The sequence below is a fragment of the Arachis hypogaea genome, chromosome 12 (assembly GCF_003086295.3).
Source record: "Arachis hypogaea cultivar Tifrunner chromosome 12, arahy.Tifrunner.gnm2.J5K5, whole genome shotgun sequence".
NCBI classification, from domain to species: Eukaryota; Viridiplantae; Streptophyta; class Magnoliopsida; order Fabales; family Fabaceae; genus Arachis; species Arachis hypogaea.
The window spans coordinates 95,921,541-95,944,721 of NC_092047.1; the positions used below are offsets into that span (position 1 = coordinate 95,921,541).

At 33.8% G+C, this 23,181-nt stretch overlaps 1 protein-coding gene across 1 annotated transcript; it reads right to left on the reverse strand.

The window, feature by feature from the left end:
* Nucleotides 1-16,945: 16,945 nt before the first annotated feature.
* Nucleotides 16,946-19,602, reverse strand: LOC112730293 (uncharacterized). Its single transcript, XM_025780386.1, has 2 exons — nt 18,544-19,602; nt 16,946-17,593 (listed from the first exon to the last, which is right to left on the reverse strand). Exons 1-2 carry the CDS (start codon nt 19,600-19,602, stop codon nt 16,946-16,948), a joined length of 1,707 nt encoding a protein of 568 aa, XP_025636171.1.
* Between the last annotated feature and the right edge of the window lie 3,579 nt (nt 19,603-23,181).

The window sequence follows — 23,181 nt, forward strand, 5'->3', positions numbered from 1 at the left end:
TCGCCCTTAAAACAACATCACTACAAGAAGAGAGTGATGATAATGAAGAAGAAGGAGATGAAGAATTTGCACTCTTATTAAAAAGATTCAATAAGTTTGCAATGAAGAAAAACTTCAAGAGCAAAACAAAGGTACCAAAATGCTATGAGTGTGGAGAAGTTGGACACATTAAACCCAATTGTCCAAAACTTCAAAAGGAGGACAAAAACAAGAAATTTAAGAAGAAGGAGAAAGCATACATATCATGGGAGAACGAGGATGAATCCGACTCGGATGACGACGAGGTTGCAAATCTTTGCTTAATGGCAAGCGAAGAAAAGGTTAGTAATGACAACTCCACTTCTTTTAATTTACAAGATGAATATGATGCCTTACTTGAGGTGTACACAAAACTTACCCAAGATTATTCTCTCCTAAAGAAAAAGAATATGGATCTTTTAAAACAAAATGAGATGTTGAAAAACGAGAATATCAATCTTGGAAAAGATAAGTGTAGCACAAGTAGTGATCCATACAAATCTTGTAAAATGCATGAAAATGAAATTACAAATCTTAAGAACACTTTAGCTAAGTTCAATGAATCTTCAAAGAACTTAGATAAAATGTTGAAAAACCAAAAGCATGTTCATAATAAGGAAGGATTAGGTTTTGAAAAAGGAAAATTTAAAAATACTAAAACTCCTATTAGGCAACCGCAAGCCCAAAAGGCAAGCATGCCTAAAAGGAATGAAGCCTTTAAACATCCTCCTCAACATGCTTCATTTAGAAATTATAATCACAATGCATATAGATCAAAAGATGTTGCATTTAGGAAACAACCTAGGCAACCATTTAGAAACATGCATAGGATGCATAATCCAAATGTCATATGTCATTATTGTAATAAAGTAGGTCATATAGCACCCGTATGCTTTACTAGAATTAAACATATAAACTTTCGTAGTCAAGATACGAGATGGGCACCTTATGGGCATTATGCTCATACTAACCATCAAGGACCCAAAATCACTTGGGTACCTAAATCCCAATTTTAATTGTTTTGTAGGTACGTGTTGGAGCTAAGGATACAAATTGGTATGTTGATAGTGGATGCTCCAAACACATGACCGGCGATGAATCAAAGTTCATCGCAATAGAGCCTACAAACGGAGGAAACGTGATCTATGGAGACAACAACACCGGCAAAGTAATCGGCGTTAGAAAAGTTGGTAAAAATTCTTCTACCTCCATAGATAATGTTATACTTGTCAAAGGTCTCAAACATAATCTCATTAGTGTTAGCCAACTTTGTGACAAAGGAAACTTAGTCACCTTTGATTCAAAATGTTGTTTGATAAAAAGGCAAGACACTAATGAAATTGTGCTAATTGGGCACCGTGTTGACAATGTATACATGATTAATCTAGATGAAGTTTTCTCAAATGATGTGAAATGCCTTGTTAGTAAAAATGATGAAACTTGGTTATGGCATCGTAGAGTAGCTCATGCTAACATGGACCATCTTAGCAAGTTGGTCTCTAAAGAGTTAGTAATTGGCTTACCAAAGCTACGTTTTGAAAAAGATGTCCTTTGCGACGCATGTCAAAAGGGAAAACAAGTAAAGGCCTCTTTTAAATCCAAAAACATTGTTTCAACAACAAGGCCATTACAACTTTTGCACATGGATTTATTTGGTCCTTCTAGGACTATGAGCTTTGGTGGCAATTACTATGCTTTAGTTATTGTTGATGATTACTCTCGATTTACATGGACCTTGTTCCTAGCAAACAAGAGTGATGCATTTCGAGCATTCAAAAGATTAGCCAAAGTTATTCAAAATGAAAAGAATTTGCATATATCGTCTATTAGAAGTGATCATGGTGGAGAATTTGAAAACAATCTTTTTGAAACTTTTTGTGAAGAAAATGGCATTAAGCATAATTTTCCTCTCCTAGAACACCACAACAAAATGGTGTGGTTGAAAGGAAAAATCGTCATTTAGAAGAAATGGCGAGAACTATGCTCAATGAGGCTAATATTCCTAAGTACTTTTGGGCGGATGCGGTTAGTACCGCGTGTTATGTTATGAATAGGATTATCATTCGACCTATTCTTAAGAAAACACCGTACGAATTGTACAAAGGAAGAAAGCCAAATATTTCCCACCTTCACGTCTTTGGCTGTAAATGCTTTATTCTAAATAATGGAAAAGATAACTTAGGCAAATTTGATGCTAAGGCTGATGAAGGAATCTTCTTAGGCTACTCTTTAACTAGCAAAGCTTTTAGAGTATATAATAAACGCATCATGATTATGGAAGAAAGTATTCATGTCGCTTTTGATGACTAACCGTTGTTGTGCTAGAAAAGATTTTGATGAAAATGTAGAAAACTTTGATTCACTAAATTTGAATGGTGAAGACAAAGAAAAAGATTTAAATGAAGCCTCTACAAGCTCAACAAAGGATAGTGTTCAAGTTGAAGAAATTGAACCATCACAAGCACAAATAAATGCACTTCCAAAGGACTGGCGTACTTCAAAGGATCATCCTCTAGACAACGTCATTGGTGATATTTCGAAAGGGGTAACAACTCGATCCACTTTTAGAAATTTATTTGCATATAGTGCTTTTGTTTCTCAAATTGAACCATCTACCATTGAGTCCGCAATTGATGATGAACATTGGGCTATGGCAATGCAAGAGGAGCTTAACCAATTCAAACGAAATGACGTTTGGGAATTGGTGCCTAAACCAAGTAATCAAACAATTGTAGGAACAAAATGGGTTTTTAGAAATAAACTCGATGAAAATGGTACAATTGTTAGAAACAAAGCTAGATTGGTAGCTAAAGGTTATAATCAAGAGGAAGGCATTGATTATGGCGAAACTTATGCTCCCGTAGCTAGATTAGAAGCTATTAGGATGTTACTTGCTTTTGCATCCTCTTATAACTTCAAACTTTATCAAATGGATGTTAAGAGTGCCTTTCTTAATGGTTTCATTCAAGAAGAAGTATATGTTGAACAACCTCCCGGTTTTGAGGATTATGAAAATCCTAATCATGTTTTTAAACTCAAGAAAGCTCTTTATGGTCTTAAACAAGCTCCAAGAGCTTGGTATGAACGTTTGAGCAAGTTTTTAATAGAAAAGGGTTTTAGAAGAGGGAAGGTTGATACAACTTTATTTATCATGATTGAAAACAAAAATATCCTTTTGGTACAAGTTTACGTCGATGACATAATATTTGGTTCAACTAACGAATCACTTTGCAAGTTTTTCTCAAACCTCATGCAAAGTGAATTTGAAATGTCCATGATGGGCGAACTCAACTTCTTCCTTGGTCTTCAAATCAAACAAGGAAAAGAAGGAACTTTCGTTAGCCAAACCAAATATTGCAAGGAATTGCTCAAAAAATTTGGAATGGACAATGCTAAGGCAATGGACACACCAATGAGCACTACTTGCTACCTTGACAAAGATGAACAAGGTAAAAACATAGATGTAAAAAAGTATAGAGGCATGATAGGATCATTACTTTATCTAACGGCAAGTAGGCCAGATATCATGTTTAGTGTATGCATGTGTGCGAGATACCAAGCTAATCCTAAGGAATCTCACTTAAGTGCGGTGAAAAGGATTATGAAGTATCTCATAGGAACATTAAATGTTGGATTGTGGTATCCGAAAGGATCCACTTGTGATTTGATTGGTTATTCCGATTCCGATTTTGCCGGTTGCAAATTGGATAGGAAAAGCACTAGCGGCACTTGTCACTTGCTAGGAAACTCTCTTGTTTCATGGCATAGTAAGAAACAAGTAAGTGTAGCCTTATCTACCGCCGAAGCCGAGTATGTAGCCGCCGGTAGTTGTTGCGCCCAAATTTTATGGATGAAACAACAACTTGTGGACTATGGACTCATGCTTGATCACATTCCTATCAAATGTGATAATACTAGTGCAATAAATTTAACCAAGAATCCGGTTCAACATTCAAGAACCAAGCATATTGAGATTAGACATCACTTCATAAGAGACCATGTTGAAAAGGGTGATGTGGTTATTGAATTTGTCGAAACTAGTAAACAACTAGCGGACATCTTCACTAAACCTTTATGTAAAGAAAGTTTTTTTAACATCCAAAATGAACTTGGTATCTTGGATTCTAATCTAATATGATTTGTTTGAATTCATTGCATTTATATTGCTATTTTTGTATCTCTTACTAACTTAAGCATTGGAGATATCCAATTAGCCATTGTTTTGTAGGTTTATGAGTTGATGAATGAGTGATTAATCTTGAGGTAGATTGAAGAATTTGAAGATTATAAACGATGGAGGATCAACAAATTGAAGTTTATAATAGTTTAAGTGAGTATATACATGATGGAACTCAAAGGATTGAAGAAAGAACCACCAAAGGATGAAAATTTGGTGATTTTGGGCAAAATCAAGTCACTTTTTATTGCTTTATGTTTATTTGATTATATGAACTGTTAAACTAACTCCTAGTAAGCTAAGGATTTCTATTATGGTTTAAATACTTTGATATTTCCTTCATAAATTTGTTTAATGATTAATGCTTGTATGCTTATTTGGTGAATAACTCAAAATAGGATTGGTACCCCTATTTTAAGTTAATGTGCATGTTTTAATATATTTCACTTATTTAGGAAGAATTATGCATGCTTGTTTTATATATAAAAAGAGGAAATCAAATTCTTTTTGAAAGGGGGAATATCTCATCCTTGAGATTAATAGAGATATTGAACTTAAAAAAAAAAAATTCATTGTTTTATGCATGCTTCTATGACACATTTCAAACTCCTTTCTTTTTGATAATGTCAAAAGGGGGAAGAAAAGTTTGAGGATATTTGAAGTTTTGAACTTTTGAAAAAGAAGAAGTTTGAGGATTTGAAAAGAAGAAATAAGTTTGCGAAACAATGATTTCAAAAAGACTTCCACTAAGCAAAAACTTTGATATCTAAATCGTTTTCTTTGATAAACGCCCTTTAAGGGAACAAATGCACATATTTAGGGGGAACTCCTGCAAAATTTTTTTTGTGAAGTCTTCTCCAAAGCTTTCTATAAAACAAAGTGCATTATTGTTGCTTTCAAAATCATTTATAAATGCATATCCTCAAAATTGGTTTGTCATTATCAAAAAGGGGGAAATTGTAAATCATGTTGCTTGTATGCGAAGTTTGTATTCGTAGGTTTTGATGAATGACAAACCAACAAATGACATGAAAGACAAACCAACAAACAACTTGAATGGACAAGCATGTTGAAAGATCAACCAACATTCAACATTGAGGAATGAAGAGTTGAAAGCAACACAACAACAACAAGAAACTCAAGTCCACAACATTTGAAGACAAGTATAGTGTCTTAGGACTTAGGTAACTTCTTGTTAAGAACCAATTGCTAAATCTCTCAACACACACTCACAAAATGTTTTGATGCACATCTTGCAATTCGATGCTAGCCAAATGGTTTAAAAACTTGTTTTCAAAGGTACAAAGGCATAGGAATTGACTCCAACAAGTTTGAGATCAATCCTAAGTATTTTGAAGTGATTTTAAGCCATTCTTTAAGGTTTGCATCGATGCACACTCATCTTGCATCGATGCAAAGCATGCGACGACTTGCTGCATCGATGCAAAGATGTTTGCATCGATGCAACCTAGCTGAAAATTCAAATTTCAGCTTCAAAGACACATTTGCATCGATGCAAAGTGTTATGCATCGATGCAAATGATTCAAAAACATAAAAAACGGCTAGTTTTGACAAAACGGCTCCATCCCATTAACTCCCCAACGTTTCTAAGGTTTGGGAAGTCTATAAATAGATGGATTGAAGTCTTATTTCACACATGTGAGTATTTGCAAACTATCTTGTTCATATTCTTTCATTCTACACATTTTTAAGGTGTTATAATACACAATTTGAGAGAGCAATATCAATTGGTTCAATAGTGCTAAACTTGTAATCATACACTCTTCTAGAGAGTACTCATTTCATCTCAACAATTCTTTGAGAATTGTTTTCTTGTAACACTTTGTAAATTGGAGTGTGATCTCCAAGGTTGAGTCAAGAGTTATAAACACTATAGTCGGTGAGGATACCAAAGAAGTATACTAAGTACTCAAGGCAAATCTTAGAGAAGGTATCTCTAAGTGGAGTGGGTTAGTATACAAGTGGTGATCATATACCGTGAGGTGTTAGAAACTAAGGACTCGGATTGTAAAAGGTTTTGCGCGAGCACCTTGAAGCTTGGCAATAGTGGAACTTCTCAATAGCGATTGAGAAAGAAAGTGGACGTAGGACAAGGATTGTGTCGAACCACTCTAAATAGCGTTTGCATCTCTCCAAACTCATCTCTTTAATATTATTGTCTTTTACCTTTGAGCAAATAAATTGTGATCGAAAAGTAGCTTCGTAAGTACTTAAGGAATAGCTTAAGTCCGATTGGTGAAAAGCTTGATCAATTTATTTGAGTTGGTGTCTATTGGAAAGTAAAAGCTCCTTATAAATGCTTAGCAATTGAGTTAAGCTCTTGGAAAAACACTAGTACAATAACACTTTTGTATATTGTCTTTAACTTTCGCAAAAAGATTCATTGTTGTTGCAATACTCAATTCACCCCCCCTCTTGAGTAATTGTGCATAGGTTCTACAATGGTTTTCTGCTATTTTGCTTTGTTTGTTGCATGATCCTTTATTAGTTAGAATCCTAGGTCTAGTTTAGTTTTCTCTTCATTGGCTTAATTCTGAAAAGATGTTTCATGTATTACTCACTGAGCTTGAATTCAAATAAAAAATACAGAAGTGATGTATTGCATGAGAAAGTGAGTTTATATTGAAGAATAGTCTTATTTACTTAGATGTGGTGGTATTTTTTGTAACTCTGAATGTATGACATGAATAGTGCATATTTAAATTTGAATCAAAGAATGTTGATGTACTAGGAACAGGGATTTAGAGAATTATTATGACTTCTCTGAAATAAGTAAAAGGTTTAATCCTTGAAGCAAAAGAAACAGCATTGAAAAAAAAGGGTCCAAGGCTTTGAGCATCAATGACTAGGGAGGTCAGACATGATTAAAAGCTTAAAGAGTTGTTTCCCTAGTTACATGCTTGTGGTGTTCTTGTGTCAAGTAATCCTTGAGATAAAATATTTAGAGTCGATATCAACTACAATTAGAAGAGTATGCCAAAGGCTTTGAGCACCACTGTCTGGGAGTAGCTGAAAGAAAAATCAGAACTTCAAAAGAGTTCCCCAGTTAAGTGCTTGTGGTGTTTATGTGTCAAGTAAAACTTGAGACAAAACATTTAAAGTCACGGCTAGGCTCAAGGTGCAAAGTACCAAAGAAAAGAAAAATTGCTATGTTCAAGGATTAAATTGAGCTACAAAAGATCAGAGAATTCATAATATTATCCGGATTCTAATTCCGAATGACAGTAACATTCTTCTGATTCAAAGGAGAGTGAGATGCCAAAACTATTCAGGATTACAGTTGTAAACCCCACTATAAAAAGAGACAAGAGCTTAATCGAACTCTCATTCTCATGAAAATTCACATTATAAGCCTATATTATTTTGGTTGCTTGAGGACAAGCAACAATTCAAGTTTGGTATTGTGATGCGTGAGCATCTTTCCTATCTTTTTCTAGTGAATTTGCATTTAATTTGTTGATTTTAATAAAGAATCAATTATCTTTTAGCCAATATGGATGCTACTTTGAGTCTTTTGAAATTTTGTTTATTTTAGGTAGCATTCGGCTAGATTTGATGGAGTTTCTGCAGCACAGGAACCAAAGGAGATGGCAGCGAAGAGCGACGCGTACGCGTGACTGACGCGTACGCGTGATTTGGAGCTTTCCATCGCGACGCGTGCCCGTGACTGACGCGCACGCGTGATTTGAAGATTTGCTCAGTGACGCGTGCGCGTAAAAGGCCATCGACGCGTACGTGTGACCGACGCGTACGCGTGACATGCGCGATATGCAGAAAACGCTGAGGGCGATTTCAGGCCAAGTTTCGACCCAGTTTTCGGCCCAAAAACTCAGACTAGAGCCAGGGGATAGCAGAGACTCAAGAGGGATTCACACAAGAATGATTATGCCCACTCCAAGTTAGGCGTGGACCCTACGAAGCAAGTGGTTCCCACCCATCAATTGAAGACATGCTGATTGCTTTAATTAATTTTGATTTAAACTTTATTTTTAATTCAAAAATAGGAAAAAATATTATTTTAGTTTAAGAAGATAGATTTTAAATTAATTAGGATTAGATATAAAAAGGGATTCCAACATGGGGTTCCAAAACAACATTATTCCATTCTAATTTACAATCCTTATTTTTTCTCTGAATCATGAGCAATTAAACCTCCACTGTTAAGGTTAGGAGCTCTGTCTATTTGTATGGATTGATTTTATTGCTTTTTCTATTTTAATTCATGTATGTATTTATAATTTAAGAATTGTTTTTGCTCTTTATCTTATGAATTTGGGTGGAACGGAAGTATGACCCTCTTTCTATTTGAGTTCTTGTATAGCTTGGAAAAGCTCTTTATTTGAACAACAACTTGAAAACATATTCTCCTAAATTTTAATTATCTGGATTTAACGGGATACGTGACATATAATCCTTTTACTTTTGGGTAATTAGAGTTTTTGTGGCATATAAACTGGAATTTGATCATCACCCTCTAATTGGAATTAATTGACCAAGGAATTGGCTGTTGATGAATTTTAGAGGAGACTAGAAAGGTCTAAGGAATTAGGGTCTAGTCACATATAGTTTGTCATAAATTAAATCCTACATGATAAAAATAGTTAGTAAGAAAAGTTAATCCAGAAAATTAGATAACTCTGAAACCTTAACTGTTTTCTCTATATTTCATTCCCGACTCATTTACTTTACTATTTTAATTTCTGCACAATTGTTTAATACTCTTTGAATATTCAAACACTCTTTTCTGTTTGTGTAACTAAGCCAATCAATCAATCATTGTTGCTTGATCCATCAATCCTCGTGGGATCGACCCTCACTCACCTGAGGTATTACTTGGTACGACCCGGTGCACTTGCCGGTTAGTTTGTGGTTGTAAACACCGCACCAGTAGCCAATCTCTTTAATTAATACATTCTTTTGATCTTTGTTCTCTGCTCTCCTGTGGCAGAGATTTCTTTCTTAATAAACCAAACTCAAATCATTTTTTATTTAAAACGAACATCACTCTTTATAACCTTTTCCAAACTTCCGAAACTACTTTATTTAAAAGAAGTTTTTCTTTCATACAAAAATCAGTTTTTACTTAACCATGATTTTCTCAAACCAACCTCAAAATCATTTCAGATTTAAATCTCTTTCAAAAGACTAAAATAATTATTTTTGATAAATCAATAAAACTCATTCCCACTATCTCAAATCGTTTCAAATGCGGATTTATTTTCAATATCAAATTAACCCCCAATCAAGAAAAGAAAATAATTTTACATAGTATTCAATCAAATCGATTTTCCAACTCAATAATCAGAATTTTCTTGTAATTCCTTTAAAGCTTCGGCTAAAGGAAAGAAAAATAAATAATAATATAATATAGTAATAATAATAATAGAAAGCATATTAAGTAGTTATATAATAATAATAATAATAATAATAATAATAATAATAATAATAATAATAATAATAATAATAATAATAATAAATTTAAGTTTTATCTAATTAAAATAATTTTTGATAAATAATTTAAATTTAATAAAATAAATAATAATTAAATTAAACTTTAATAATCATAAAATTCTATTTAATTATTTTTGTTGAAAATAATTTTCTTAAAAACTACATCTCAATATAATATAATAACTTGTAAATAGTCAATTATTTAATTTTTAAAAATCCAGGGTCTTACATCCTACCCCACTTATAAAAATTTTCGTTCTCAAAAATTGATATAAGATAAAAGAAGTTCAAACTAGCTTTACTTTTAAACACATTAGAAAAAAAAATATTTTAGCATATATAAGACGTAACATATAAGGAAGAAGCTTTAAGGTCTGGACATATATATATATATATATATACAGTTTTCAAATCCAGGATATTCTTATGGCTTAAAAATATAGGGAAAAAGTCTGGCATAAAGCGGAAGATACAAGATAGGCTCGATGCAGAAAGGTTACAAGGCAGGCTGGTATTAGAACGACGGGCATATCGTTTGCACACTGAACTCATACCAACTTTAGAGCTTCAACTACATAAACTTCAACATGACGTAACTTCACCATTCCCAACCATACCATATTAAACAGATTCTCCGCGAATTCTCTACCTCATCAAACACTCTGCAACTCACTAATATGCACAAGTCTAACATCGACAAAACTCCTTTGCAAGAATCAAGCTCCTCAACATCCTGTGACGTCGCACATTTTCAAACTCCACCTTTCGCGTCTACACAACGCATCCTAAGGAACTAACATATCGCTTGCTATATTTAATGATCACACGTGTCACCAAAACAAGTCTCAAGTCACTCAAAAGGATACAAGACCTCGGAGAAAGGACAAGCAACAAGGACAATGTTCACAAAGATTTCTATGTTTCTCTTTGATGCATCAACAAGTCCAAAGTTACATCAGAGAATACATGAGCTAAGGAAAGGAGTTTAAACAGCACAAGGCAGATATCCAAGGAATCGTATGTTACTCTAAAACAAGCTTGAGTTACCTAAAAGGATATCAAACCTAGGAAGAGAAGAACAAAATTTATGGACGGGATTCATAGGAATTCAAGAGAATGTTTAAGAACACTATCAGGCAGGGAATAATTCAGAATGTAAGGTTCGAAACAAGAACTTCAAAAGAACCAAATTCAATCAGAATGAGATATACATAAGATGCAAGACATGAAGTAAAAGAACCGAACCGCATCTTAGAAAAAGCAGATATCTCAGGGAATTCAAGTAAACGTATGCAGTTAAGATCAAATAAAAATAGCATATGAATAAGGAACAAGATTAGGAATAATTAGTTCACTTTCCAAAAAAGAAACCCCAAATAAAACTTCAAGATAAACCATGTAAGAACAAAGAACAAGATACGTGACCGCAACCCCGAGATGCAACTTCTAACGTTTCCAAAACCCGTAATTTGCCTCACCTATTAATTCTATTTCGTCTATGACAATCCATTAGTGTTTTCGTATGCACAACTCATAAGTATTAAGTTGGTCAGACCTAATACCATGGGAGATGCAACGGTTGACTAACAGCATTAATCAATAGATAATCATGCATTTGAAACTCAAACTCTTGTCATTAGGACAAGTCCTACTGCATGACAGACACTCAGAGTATGCAGTGAAGCATTGTCAGTCCATTACCAAGGCTCTAATAGGAACGAACTGCTCTGATACCATAATGTAACTCCCTAACTTTTAGCACGTCATGATCGTACCAAAAGTGAGGCGTTACTAATGAATCCACATTTTATGGTATTTATTTGCTCTATTTCGGTGGATTTCATTGACTTTTCTTGCACTTATCCATTGAAATAGCATGCTTTTATGAATTCTTTCCTAATTGTGCTTAATTGTGAAAAATATGCTTTTCATGCTTAAATTGCCAATTTTAATTCACTTTTCTCCCATTCAATGCATTGATATGTTTGCTTGAGTGATTTAAGGTTTTGAAGGCAAGAATGGCTTGAGAAAGTGGAAGGAAAGCATAAAAAATGGAAGAATTCAAGAAATGAAGGATTTGGAAAGCTGTCCATCCTGACCTCTCGGTACTAAATTAGTCATAACTTGAGCTACAGAGGTCCAAATGAGGTGGTTTCAGTGGCATTGGAAATCTAACGTCCGGGGCTTCAAAATGATATGCAATTTTCTATAGTGGACATAAATCTATCTGTACGTACGCACAGGTACTTGTGCGTATGCACAAGTCAGGATTCAGCATATGTGTGAACGCACAGGTCCCTGCACGTGACCTCATTAGTTGCAAACCGCTGGGGGCGATTTCTGGCCCCAAAACCCAATCCAACTCATTTCTGAAGCTATTTCAAGCCAAATTGAAGAGGGATGAAGGGGGAGAGCACTTAGGTTTAGGTCTTTACATGTTTTTGTTAGTTTTCTAGAGAGAGAAGCTCCCCCTTCTCTCTAGAATTAGGGTTTCTTAGTTTAATTTCTTGCACTTCTTATGTTTAATTCTTGTTTTTAATCTAGTTTCTTCTACCTTTCTTTATTCTATTGTCTTAATTTCCTTGTTTATCTTGTTAATTTCTCATTTTAGTTGTCTTTTATGTTTATGCACACTCTTGTTATTTTAATTTACATTTAATGCAATTTTATGTTTTATGTCATTTATTACTTCATTGAGTTGCTATCTTTATTTTCCTTGCTTGGTAGTTATAGCATTTATTATTTCTTGTCATTTTATCATGCTTTCTTTACATGCCCACCAAGTGTTTGACAAAATGCTTGGTTGGGTTTTTACTTAGTTTTTCACACTATTGGTAGGGAATTTGTGTGTTTGGGTGAACTTGAGTGGTGGATGTCCATTCCACATTGTGTGAGGGTTGTTAATTAATTTGGTTTCCCTTGACTCTAAGTGACCCACTAGTGTTGACTTAGGACTTAGGGATTGAGATTAATTATGCCTAGTTGACTTATCCTCGATATAGGGTTGACTAATTGGGATTAATCCACACACAATTACCATGTTTGTGGTCCACAACTAGGATAGGAATCTTTAATTACCCACTTCTTGCCAAGAGCTCTTTTATCATTTAAATTCTATTCTCATTGCCTTTACTTGCCTTCATTTAATTTCTTGCATGCTAAGTTACCTTCTTGCACTTTAATTTCTTGTCATTTACATTGCTTTCTCTCTCTTGCGTTCACAACCCCCATTCCCTCATAGCCAACAATTGAACATTTCATTGCAATTCCTAGGGAAGACGACCCGAGGTTTAATTACACTCAATTATTTTAATTTGAATTTGACATTTGATTAAGAGAATTCATTGTTGGTTTGGACTATGCTACTAACGAATTGATTCTTGATTCTAAACTAGCAAGAATTCTCTTTATCAGTTACTAACCTATTTTCCTTATTTACTATTTAATATTGAGCCTTTAATTCGATTTCGCGTTTCAATTTTTAAGAAAAGCCAGAAAATTTTGTTTCTATTAATTAAAACCACATTTCAAAGATCTTCAAATAATAATAATCACATAATTAATAATAATAATAAATATTATACAAAAGAATTCAAATGAAACTCAGATACAATTCCTATCCCTCTGTATAAAATAAGAGCTTAATAACAAAAGCGACGGAATTCTATAAAAGCAACTCAATACATAAACTTAACTCAAATAAGACTAATAATCGCCCGCAGCTTCAAACTGAGTCTTCGAACCCGTGTCACTGAAAAGGGGGGAGACTTTGGGGTGAGAACAAACCACACGTTCTCAGTAGGGAATAGAAATGCCGTAAAAGTAGCGAAATAAAATACAAATAACTAACTTTACTAAAAAAACTATATTTCTATCAAACCTTTTTAAAAATACTTTTGATTTTACTTTAGCTAGCTAATTACCTCTTTTGAAATCTCTCAACTCAAATCAAATTTTAAATATAAAACTAATCACATTACCCATCTCTCAGTCACATAATTAATCCTCAACACTCACAACATCAATTCTTAAACACCTTAATACATTCACAAACTAATAGCACAAGTAAGAGGTCCAAACCAACATACAAACAAGTCAAACAGCACAATCACAGAGAAGTAATACAAGCAAACACAACCAAATACAAATGTGCAAACAACATGATGCATGTCTATCCCTTGTGCAGGCCATGAGCTCATGTGTCGGTTGCCTACCCGTTCCCGACATTACCCGGGTACAAGTCTCAGGTATGGCTTTCTAGATGCATACAGTGTGCTTATAAGTCGTACGGCTAGGCCACATACAATGTGACTTTAAGTCGTACGGCTAGGCCGAATACAGTGTGACTTTCCAAATCAATAAGCGTACATCTAGAAAACAATTCTCAATGTGTGGGCGTCCCCACTTTACATTTGGCACTAAGGCCCAAACAATGTCACATCGGCTCTCCTGTGGCAGACAATCTCTTTAATTAATACATTCTTTTGATCTCTGTTCTCTGCTCTCCTGTGGCAGAGATTTCCTTCTTAATAAACCGAACTCAAATTATTTTTTATTTAAAACTAACATCACTCTTTATAACCTTTTTCAAACCTCTGAAACTACTTTATTTAAAAGAAGTTTTTCTTTCATACAAAAATCAGTTCTTACTTAACCATGATTTTTCCAAACCAACCTCAAAATCATTTCAGATTTAAACCTCTTTCAAAAGACTAAAAGAATCATTTTTGATAAATCAATAAAATTCATTCCCACTATCTCAAATCGTTTCAAATACGGATTTATTTTCAATATCAAATTAACCCCAAATCAAGAAAAGAAAATAATTTTACATAGTATTCAATCAAATCGATTTTCCAACTCAATAATAAGAATTTTTAGCCACAACCAACCAATTCAGCATAATCTCATAAATCAGAATTTTAAACAATTCCATCAAAATTAGAAAAATCAACATCAGTCACAGCCTCAATTCAACCAGTCGCGATTCAATTTCATCAAGTAACCACTCACAACAACAAAACTAGTCACGAGACATTTATAAATTATTTGCACTTATTCACTAAACTTTAATGGCATTCATAAATTAAACAATTAATTTTAAAACAAAATCCCCTACCTCCGTATGAAATCAAAATCAACGAAAACTCCAGAGAAACTTTCTGACCGTGCTGCCGAAGAAGAAAACGTCCGTGCCTCCTAGAAATCCAGTTGGTCGAACTCAAGGGGTAGAGGGGCTACGTCACTGTCAACTTCCACCGATCAATAATGACGCCAACACGTAGAGGAGGAGGATACGAACACTTTTACCGGATTAGATTTTTTATTGGAGTTATGGATTGCAAGAAATCGAAGCCGAAAGATTAGAGGATTTTTACAGTTCTCTCATGAAGCTTCGGTCTCTCTCTTATCTTTTTTTTTCCAGAGGCTTAGGGAATGAAATGAAAAGTTAAGCAAAGAGGGTAATTGGTGGTGATTAAGACTTCATGAGGTGTCAAAGTCACATTTTGCATACCTACATTAAAGCCACGTTTCCCTTTTCTTTACCTTTGATTCTATGTACATAAATATATTTAGAGTAATTACCCAAATTAGTCTCTGATGATTTTAAAAGCGGACACTTTTAGTGTCTAAAGAAAATTAATAAACAAAAATACCCCCAAAGATTTTCTCCGACAGACAATTCAGTCCCTAGCTTGATTTCTTCGTTTGTGATTGACGGAAAATGATGAAGTGGCACGTTTGAAGGCCACGTGGACTGCTACGTGTCAGGTGATGCAGCTGGACAAATTAGTCCCTATCCTCGTCAGCAGAACAACGTCATTTTTCGCGTTTGAGAGGAATATAAAAAGTCTCTCTTCACTTCATAGGAAGGTAAAAGACCCTAACCCCCACCTTTGTTCAGTTCAGTTTTTTACAGAGGAAACCATACCTTGTTGGAGCGTTCATCTTCTACATCATCTCCCATATCATTTTCGTTAGCAGAACGACGTTGTTTGTAACTGTGGTGCCCCTCATATTTCTTCTCTACAAATCAAAAACCTACCGTGGCGCCCTGCTCGTATTCTGAAATTGAGCATGTCCCAAATGGCAAGTAGTGCAGGAGGCTCAACCACTTCTAGCTGCCACGGAGAGAGGTTCGTCCATGAGGGCAGTGAGAATCTGAGTTTAAGTAAGGGACAACACCCGAAATGCTTATGTGGTCTCTATGTAATTATCTCCAAATCCGGCACCGTCGAGAATCTAGGAAGGTTGTTCTTCGGGTGTCCAAGGTATAAGGTAATTACCAATTCTGTTGTTGGACTCAAATTATTAGATTTAGAATCTTGTTAACACATTGAGGGTTTGGACGTTACAGGAAAAACTGCCCTACTGCAAATTCTTTGTATGGGTTGACATGGTTTTTGACCTCAATGGAAAGAATGTTGGGTTGAAAGAAGTTGCTGTTGCTGATGACTTGGTGGGTGGTTTTCGAGAGACTTTGTTGGAGCTGCAGGACAGGGTGGGTGTGTTAGAGAACAATGAAAATGCAGTTGTGAAGAAATACTGGAAAAATATTTGCTTTAATCTATACTTATCGGCTGGGTTTATTGTGTTAATTTATGTAGTTGTGCTTAATTGCTCTGCAAAAGCTTAGATTTGTATGTTTATTCTGAATTTATGAATGAAATCAAAGTATTGTACATATTATGTGTAATTTTTTGGGTAAATTTTAAGGGTATTTGTGTTGAATTTCATAGGAGTAGCTGCATTATTATGTTTGAAAACAAATATAAATCAAAAGGGTATTTTCTAATTAGCTATCACAGTTAACTAATCAATGAACGAACACATGAATTAATGAAAGGCACCCTGGAGTACCATAATTAAAAACATACTTAGTCACATACATTCAACTACACAAATCCATGAAAAATAACAGCATAACAATAGAAAAGATATATGCCAATTTCATGGAAGGCATTAGCATGACCACGACACTAAATATTAAAGTTTTATCCTAAATTCGAAGTTAACCCAAGAAAAAAACAGCCATGATGCTATTTCTTAGCACAAAAACTAGAGTTTTAGATTAAATTTCAAAATTCATCCAAAAAGAGAACAAGCATAGAGTTGTTTCTCAGCACAAAAGACTATAATTTTCTCCTAAATATTAAAGTTCATCCAAAAAGAGAACAAGCATGGAGCAATTTCTCATCATTTCTTTCCAGGAGCCTTGAATCCTGGATTCGGGATGAACTGGAACATCCTTGATGATGTACCCTTACTAGTAGCTGTCATTGTTTCTGCTGAGACCCCATCACTGCTTCTAGGAGGTGGGATAATGCACCTGTCAACTGCCAAGCATTACAAGTGCACTTGTTATTGCCTAAGTGAACAGAAAGCTTTTTTGACCCCTGTTGGACCTCAAAAACCATCCTCTCATCATCCCCAACCCATACTGGATGCCAATACCTAACCCCTTTTATAATGTCGTCAAGTCTCTTTTGCTGTACAGGGGCCAATTCAGTGCCAACATATGTCTCCAAAACTTGTTTATACTTTGTCATTCTTCGCATAATGTAGCACCTCAGCTCTTCACACATTGTAAGGATAGGTTTGCCTCTATAGTTAACTATCTTTGCATTCCATACCTCACACATGTTGTTCGTCAAGTTATCACACTTTGGCCCGTGACTGAATTGTGATTTGGTCCAGCATGCAAGCTCAAATCTAAATAAGTAGTTCCATGCGTCTTCATTTACCCTCCGAAACTTCTGAATACTTTCCTCAAATTCTATGAAAGTAGTACACTTAGCACACTCCCAAACAATGTTCTTCACCTGCTTATCTTTGAACCGGTTGGTAAAGTTTTTCCATATGTGTCTAACACAATTTTTGTGATGCGCATGTGGCATCACTTCTTTTAATGCAGGTAGAAGACCCTAATTACAATAAAAAATAAACTTATATAACAAACTATAAAGTACAAATGATGGTTATATAATAGTGATTGGTTCTCATTAAACTTATACTATTGAAACAAATTTAGTAACGTCTACTACAGGGAAGAATAGTCTAAATAATGTGGAACCTTAAATAATGTGGAACCTTAAAGAAAAGTAATAATGAATAGGAATTGACAGTAAATAATCTTGTAAACCGTGTATATTTGTTATAAGTTGCTTTATATATTTAGGAATCTAAACCGCTAATTATAGCTATAAATTGATGGTACTTCTATGCTTGTTAATACAAGTTCCATGAATGAAAAATTCTGAGTTAGTATACTAAAGATGACTACATCCATTCACCTTATTCTATTTTTGCTTATAATTACATGAGTCTTGAACATGATTGCAGTTATCCCGCTGAAAATTAAGAAAATATTTTTCCAGAGTACTGTAAAGAAAATAAGCTTTAAAGTAGTGCAGTCTCTTGGTTTAACAAAAATCATGAAAATAAATATTCATCACAGTGCATAACATGTAGTCCTCTAAATATAGTATTTGGTGATCATCACTTCATTTATTAGCAAACAATAAACTTATATCACAACAAAAAATGAATTCATTTACTAAATGTGATTAATATACTACAAGAAAGCAACTTCTATAACATTCTGTAATGAGGAGAAAAGCCACCTTATCTTGGACTTGATAAAAGAAAAAGACTTACAAAAATTTCTTATATATATATATATATATATATATATATATATATATATATATATATATTGAAATTTAAATTTATATCAGCAATCCTCCAACAACAACAACGTAAATACAAATATATCTTCTATCTATTTGACTAACTTTCTTATGCTAACATTTAAATATTAGAACTATTGCATATTTTATATTCATAGTAAGTATGAGGAAAGATTGAATGGTACCTTTTGTTGATCGGAAATGAAATTCCAACCATGGATATAGTGGTCTCCAAGATCTTCTTGAAGCAAAGTGAGAAACCACTTCCAGCTCTCTTTTGTCTCACTATTAACCACAGCAAACACAATAACGTAAAAGTGATTGTTTGCGTCCTGGCCCACTGCTGAAAGGAGTTGCTCCCCGTAATAACCCTTCAAAAAACAACCATCTAATCCAATCAATTTCCTACAACTCAATTTAAACCCCCTTTTACATGCATCTAAACAAATATATAACTTGTCAAATAATGGAGGTGACTGGGGGATGGGAGTAACATCCATCAATGCAGTGCTCCCGGGGTTACTCCTTAACAACTCCAAGAGATAATGCCTCAATTTGCTGTACTGTTGTCTCTCGTTTCTAATGACACGTTCTCTTGCTTCTTTAAGTGCTCTATAGACCATTTTGCCATTGATCACGACATTGTAATCTATCTTGATGTGGTCATAGGCCTCACTTAGTGTTATGTGAGGTTGAGTGAGCAACCTCTTTTCTAGCTTGTAGGCCACCCACTTTTGATCTGCCATATTACTTCCAAATTTTCTCCCGCAAGTGTGAGTGGGCACATATGTCTTGATTTGGTAACTCTTCAGTTGATTATTCCAGGCACAGTAAATTAGCCACGGACAAGGGTTAGTTCTACCAACTACAGCACCTGCAGTCACAGTCCCACCAAGCACAGTCCCACTATTTCCAGACCCAGCATTCACAGCTTCTTCTCCCATGGTTCCAGCATTGACATCTGCATCCTTTGTATTAATAGGATTTACATTCACACATTGCACATTGTTTGCTTCATTACCTTCCACAGCTACCTCATCATTACTTTGCACATTTCCACCTTCACTAGTAGATGCCTCCTTAGCCCATTTTAGTTTTTTTAGTTTTTTTATCCTCTCCAACCCATGCTCACAATCACATCTCACTCTCATTTGATTATTCTTGATGTACCTAATCTTTCTTTCCTCATAGATGACATGATCCTTTAGAGCAGCCTTAAAGCTTTCAATTGTTACGAATTCCATCCCCAATTCAAAGTACACCTCTCCAAAGTCAGTATTTCCATTAAACTGTGGGAACTCATACCTCTCTCTCTCTCTCTCTCTCTCTCATCTTCAGAACTCTCTGGAGTTAGAAGTGTCCCTGACTCATACTCAAAAGTAGGTTCTTTCTCCTCCTCATTTTATATATTTTCTTCATTATTTTCAGCACCATTATTGCCAGTACCACCAGAATTTGGCACTGGAGCCTGTGATCAAGTTGGACTAGTATTCATGTGTCTAACATTGTCTGGGGACATAAAATTGGACCCAACACCAGCTAGTCTACTACCCTTTAGGCCACTAGATTTTGATCCAGAACTACTTGGTCCTTCAGTTTTTGTCCTTGCAGATTTTGGGCCCCTAACACTTGGCCTAATTGAGCTAGGCCCACTTGTTTGTTTCTTGTCAACCTTTGACTTCTTCTTATCCATACCACTCTTTGGTTTTTTCTTAGTTTTACTACTCTTTTTCTTGACAATCACACTGTCGGAGTCACTGCTTTCATCTTCAAATTCTGGAGGGGTGGTTTATATGGTTCGTCCTAAGTGGTTTCATACCCATCATCATCACTACATTCCTCCTCTGCATCTGCATCACCCTCAAAGTCCAAGTCGATATCCTCAAGTGGAGTAACCATTATCGGGTGATCAAAATACAAATAAAACTCATCAGTCCCCTTGTTCTTTTGTATGTTCTCGCGTAACTGATTAATCTCCAAATCTCCTTTTATTGAGTGCAGTCCACTCTCTAAATCAGCAGCCGTAACATCATACCAATACATAGTAGTGTAGTTCAAATAGCCTAACTCTTTGAATAAGGTTTGTAGGTCAAAAAAACAAATAAGATCAACATCTATCTTAGAAAATTTCTTAACTTTTTCATCCAGATAAAGAAAAACTCCTTTGTTATCCCTAACAAAATGCCCACCATGGTAAAAAACAGGAACCACAAATTCCTCCATTTATCTGCAAGAACAACACGTTTAATGATTAACAAACATAATCATATAACCCTAAATTCTGACAAATGCCATAAAGAAAAAAAAAACAAAAACAAAAAATCTACCTTCAACACTGTAAAAACTAACAACTTTGTATACTACTGAGCAATTGTGAGGGAACATACATGCAAAAATAAAATTAGAATTTGCAAACAATGTCATTGCACGTTTTGTGCTCTGTATCCTAACCCAAAAAATGAATTAGTAAATCTAAACTAATTTTTCAGATAGAAAATAAGAATATAATACATTCTCACCTTCTTTAACGCAAGTCTTGAGTGGTCCTTGTCACTCTTATACGCGATTCCGTGCGTCTGAATTTGAGCATGAGGCGTTACGAATAGTAACAGAATGCATAATTTTATCAACGTCGTCACGATGGTGATGTGGGAGATGATGTAGGAGATGAGGTGGGAGATGATGTAGAAGATGAACGCTGTAACAAGGAATGATTTTTTCTGTAAAAAACTGAACAAAGGTGGGGTTAGGGTCTTTTACCTTCCTATGAAGTGAAGAGAGACTTTTCATATTCCTCTCAAATGCGAAAAATGACGTTCTGCTGACGAGAATAGGGACTAATTTGTCCAACTGCGTCACCTGACACGTAGCAGTCCACGTGGCCTTCAGACATGCCACTTCATCATTTTTCGTCAGTCACAAACGGAGAAATCAAGTTAGGGACTGAATTATCCGCCGAAAAAAATCTTTGGGGATATTTTTGTGTATTAATTTTCTTTAAGGACTAAAGTATCTGTTTTTAAAATTCTCAGAGACTAATTTGGATAATTACTCATATATTTATTTATACCTAGGCTAGACATATAAGAATATTTCAATCTCATATATATATATATATGCAATGCATATATAAGCCATGATGTAGCTTTTCTTTCTTGTATGGCTAAAGGAAAGAAAAATAAATAATAATAATAATATAGTAATGATAATAATAGAAAGCATATTAAGTAGTTATATAATAATAATAATAATAATAATAATAATAATAATAATAATAATAAATTTAAGTTTTGTCTAATTAAAATAATTTTTGATAAATAATTTAAATTTAATAAAATAAATAATAATTAAATTAAATTTTAATAATCATAAAATTTTATTTAATAATTTTTGTTGAAAATAATTTTCTTAAAAACTATATCTCAATATAATATAATAATTTGTAAATAGTCAATTATTTAATTTTTAAAAATTCAGGATCTTACAATTACGGGAGGCTGATAATGTCAGAAATTATTTTTCATATGGAATATCCAATGGTGTATTTGCTTAATATTAGAGAAGGAGGTGTTTTACTGCGTTGTGTTATGGGTGTCAATTTAACACGAAGGGGGAGTGGTGATAGAGCCAGTTGGAAGCGTGACAATTTCTTAGCAACACACAGGAGGCGTGGTGAGATGGCGGGTAAGCATGGGTGGCAACACGCAGGGGCATGTTGCCTCTGAATCTTGGCAGCGTTGCAGGCTTTTGCTTGGTTCTAAGGATGCAGCAGCAACACATGGGGCGTGTTGCAGGTGGTCTGCATGCAAGGGACAGTCTCCCACCCCGGTAACAAGCGAGTCTCATTTTCAAGCTCTATAAATTGAGCTTCTTGGTTCTTAGTGAAGCTTCTGAAGTATGTGTTGTGTGTGATATTGAGAAAGAAGACAGGCTGAGAGGAGAAGCTGATCGTATTGTGAAGTGTGTGTTATATACTGGGAGTTAGGATTTTATTTAGGTGTGTTTAAAGAAAAAAACTATTAGTTTTGTAGTGATTAAGAAAAATGGTACGTAATTATACGACATTCAAAAAATATATTATCAATTATTTGGATCATCCAATTTATGTAAGTTGATAATTTTGTTATTTTATGTATAAAATTTTATTTATATTTATTTATTTTTGATAATTAATATTATTTAGATTTTTTTATTTTTGAATATAAATATTGCTAAATATTTTATATATTTTCGAAAACAAATATTATTTATATTTACATAGTTATTTTCAAAAATAAATAATAATGATATTTATTTATTGTTGAAAATAAATATTATTTATATTTATTTATTTTCAAAAATTAATATTATTTAGATGTTTTTTATTTTTGAATATAAATATTATTGAATATTTTATATATTTTTGAAAACAAATATTATTTGTATTTATTTATTTATGTTTGAAAATAAATATATTGATATTTATTTATTTTCTAAAATAAATATTATTTATATTTGTTTATTTTCGAAAATATATATTAGTTAGAATTTTTTATTTTTGAATATAAATATTATTAAATATTTTATATATTTTTGAAAACAGATATTATTTATATTTATTTATTTATTTTCGAAAATAAATATTATTGATATTTATTTATTTTCGAATATAAATATTAAATATATTTATTTATAATATTTAAATAAGTAAATATTTATTATTTATGATTAGGAATAACAATATGTTATATTTATGTAAATTATTATTATAAATATTCATTTTTATTTATTTAAACTAATATTTAATGAATAAATTTTGTTGAACCAGCCAACAGGAATTTGAT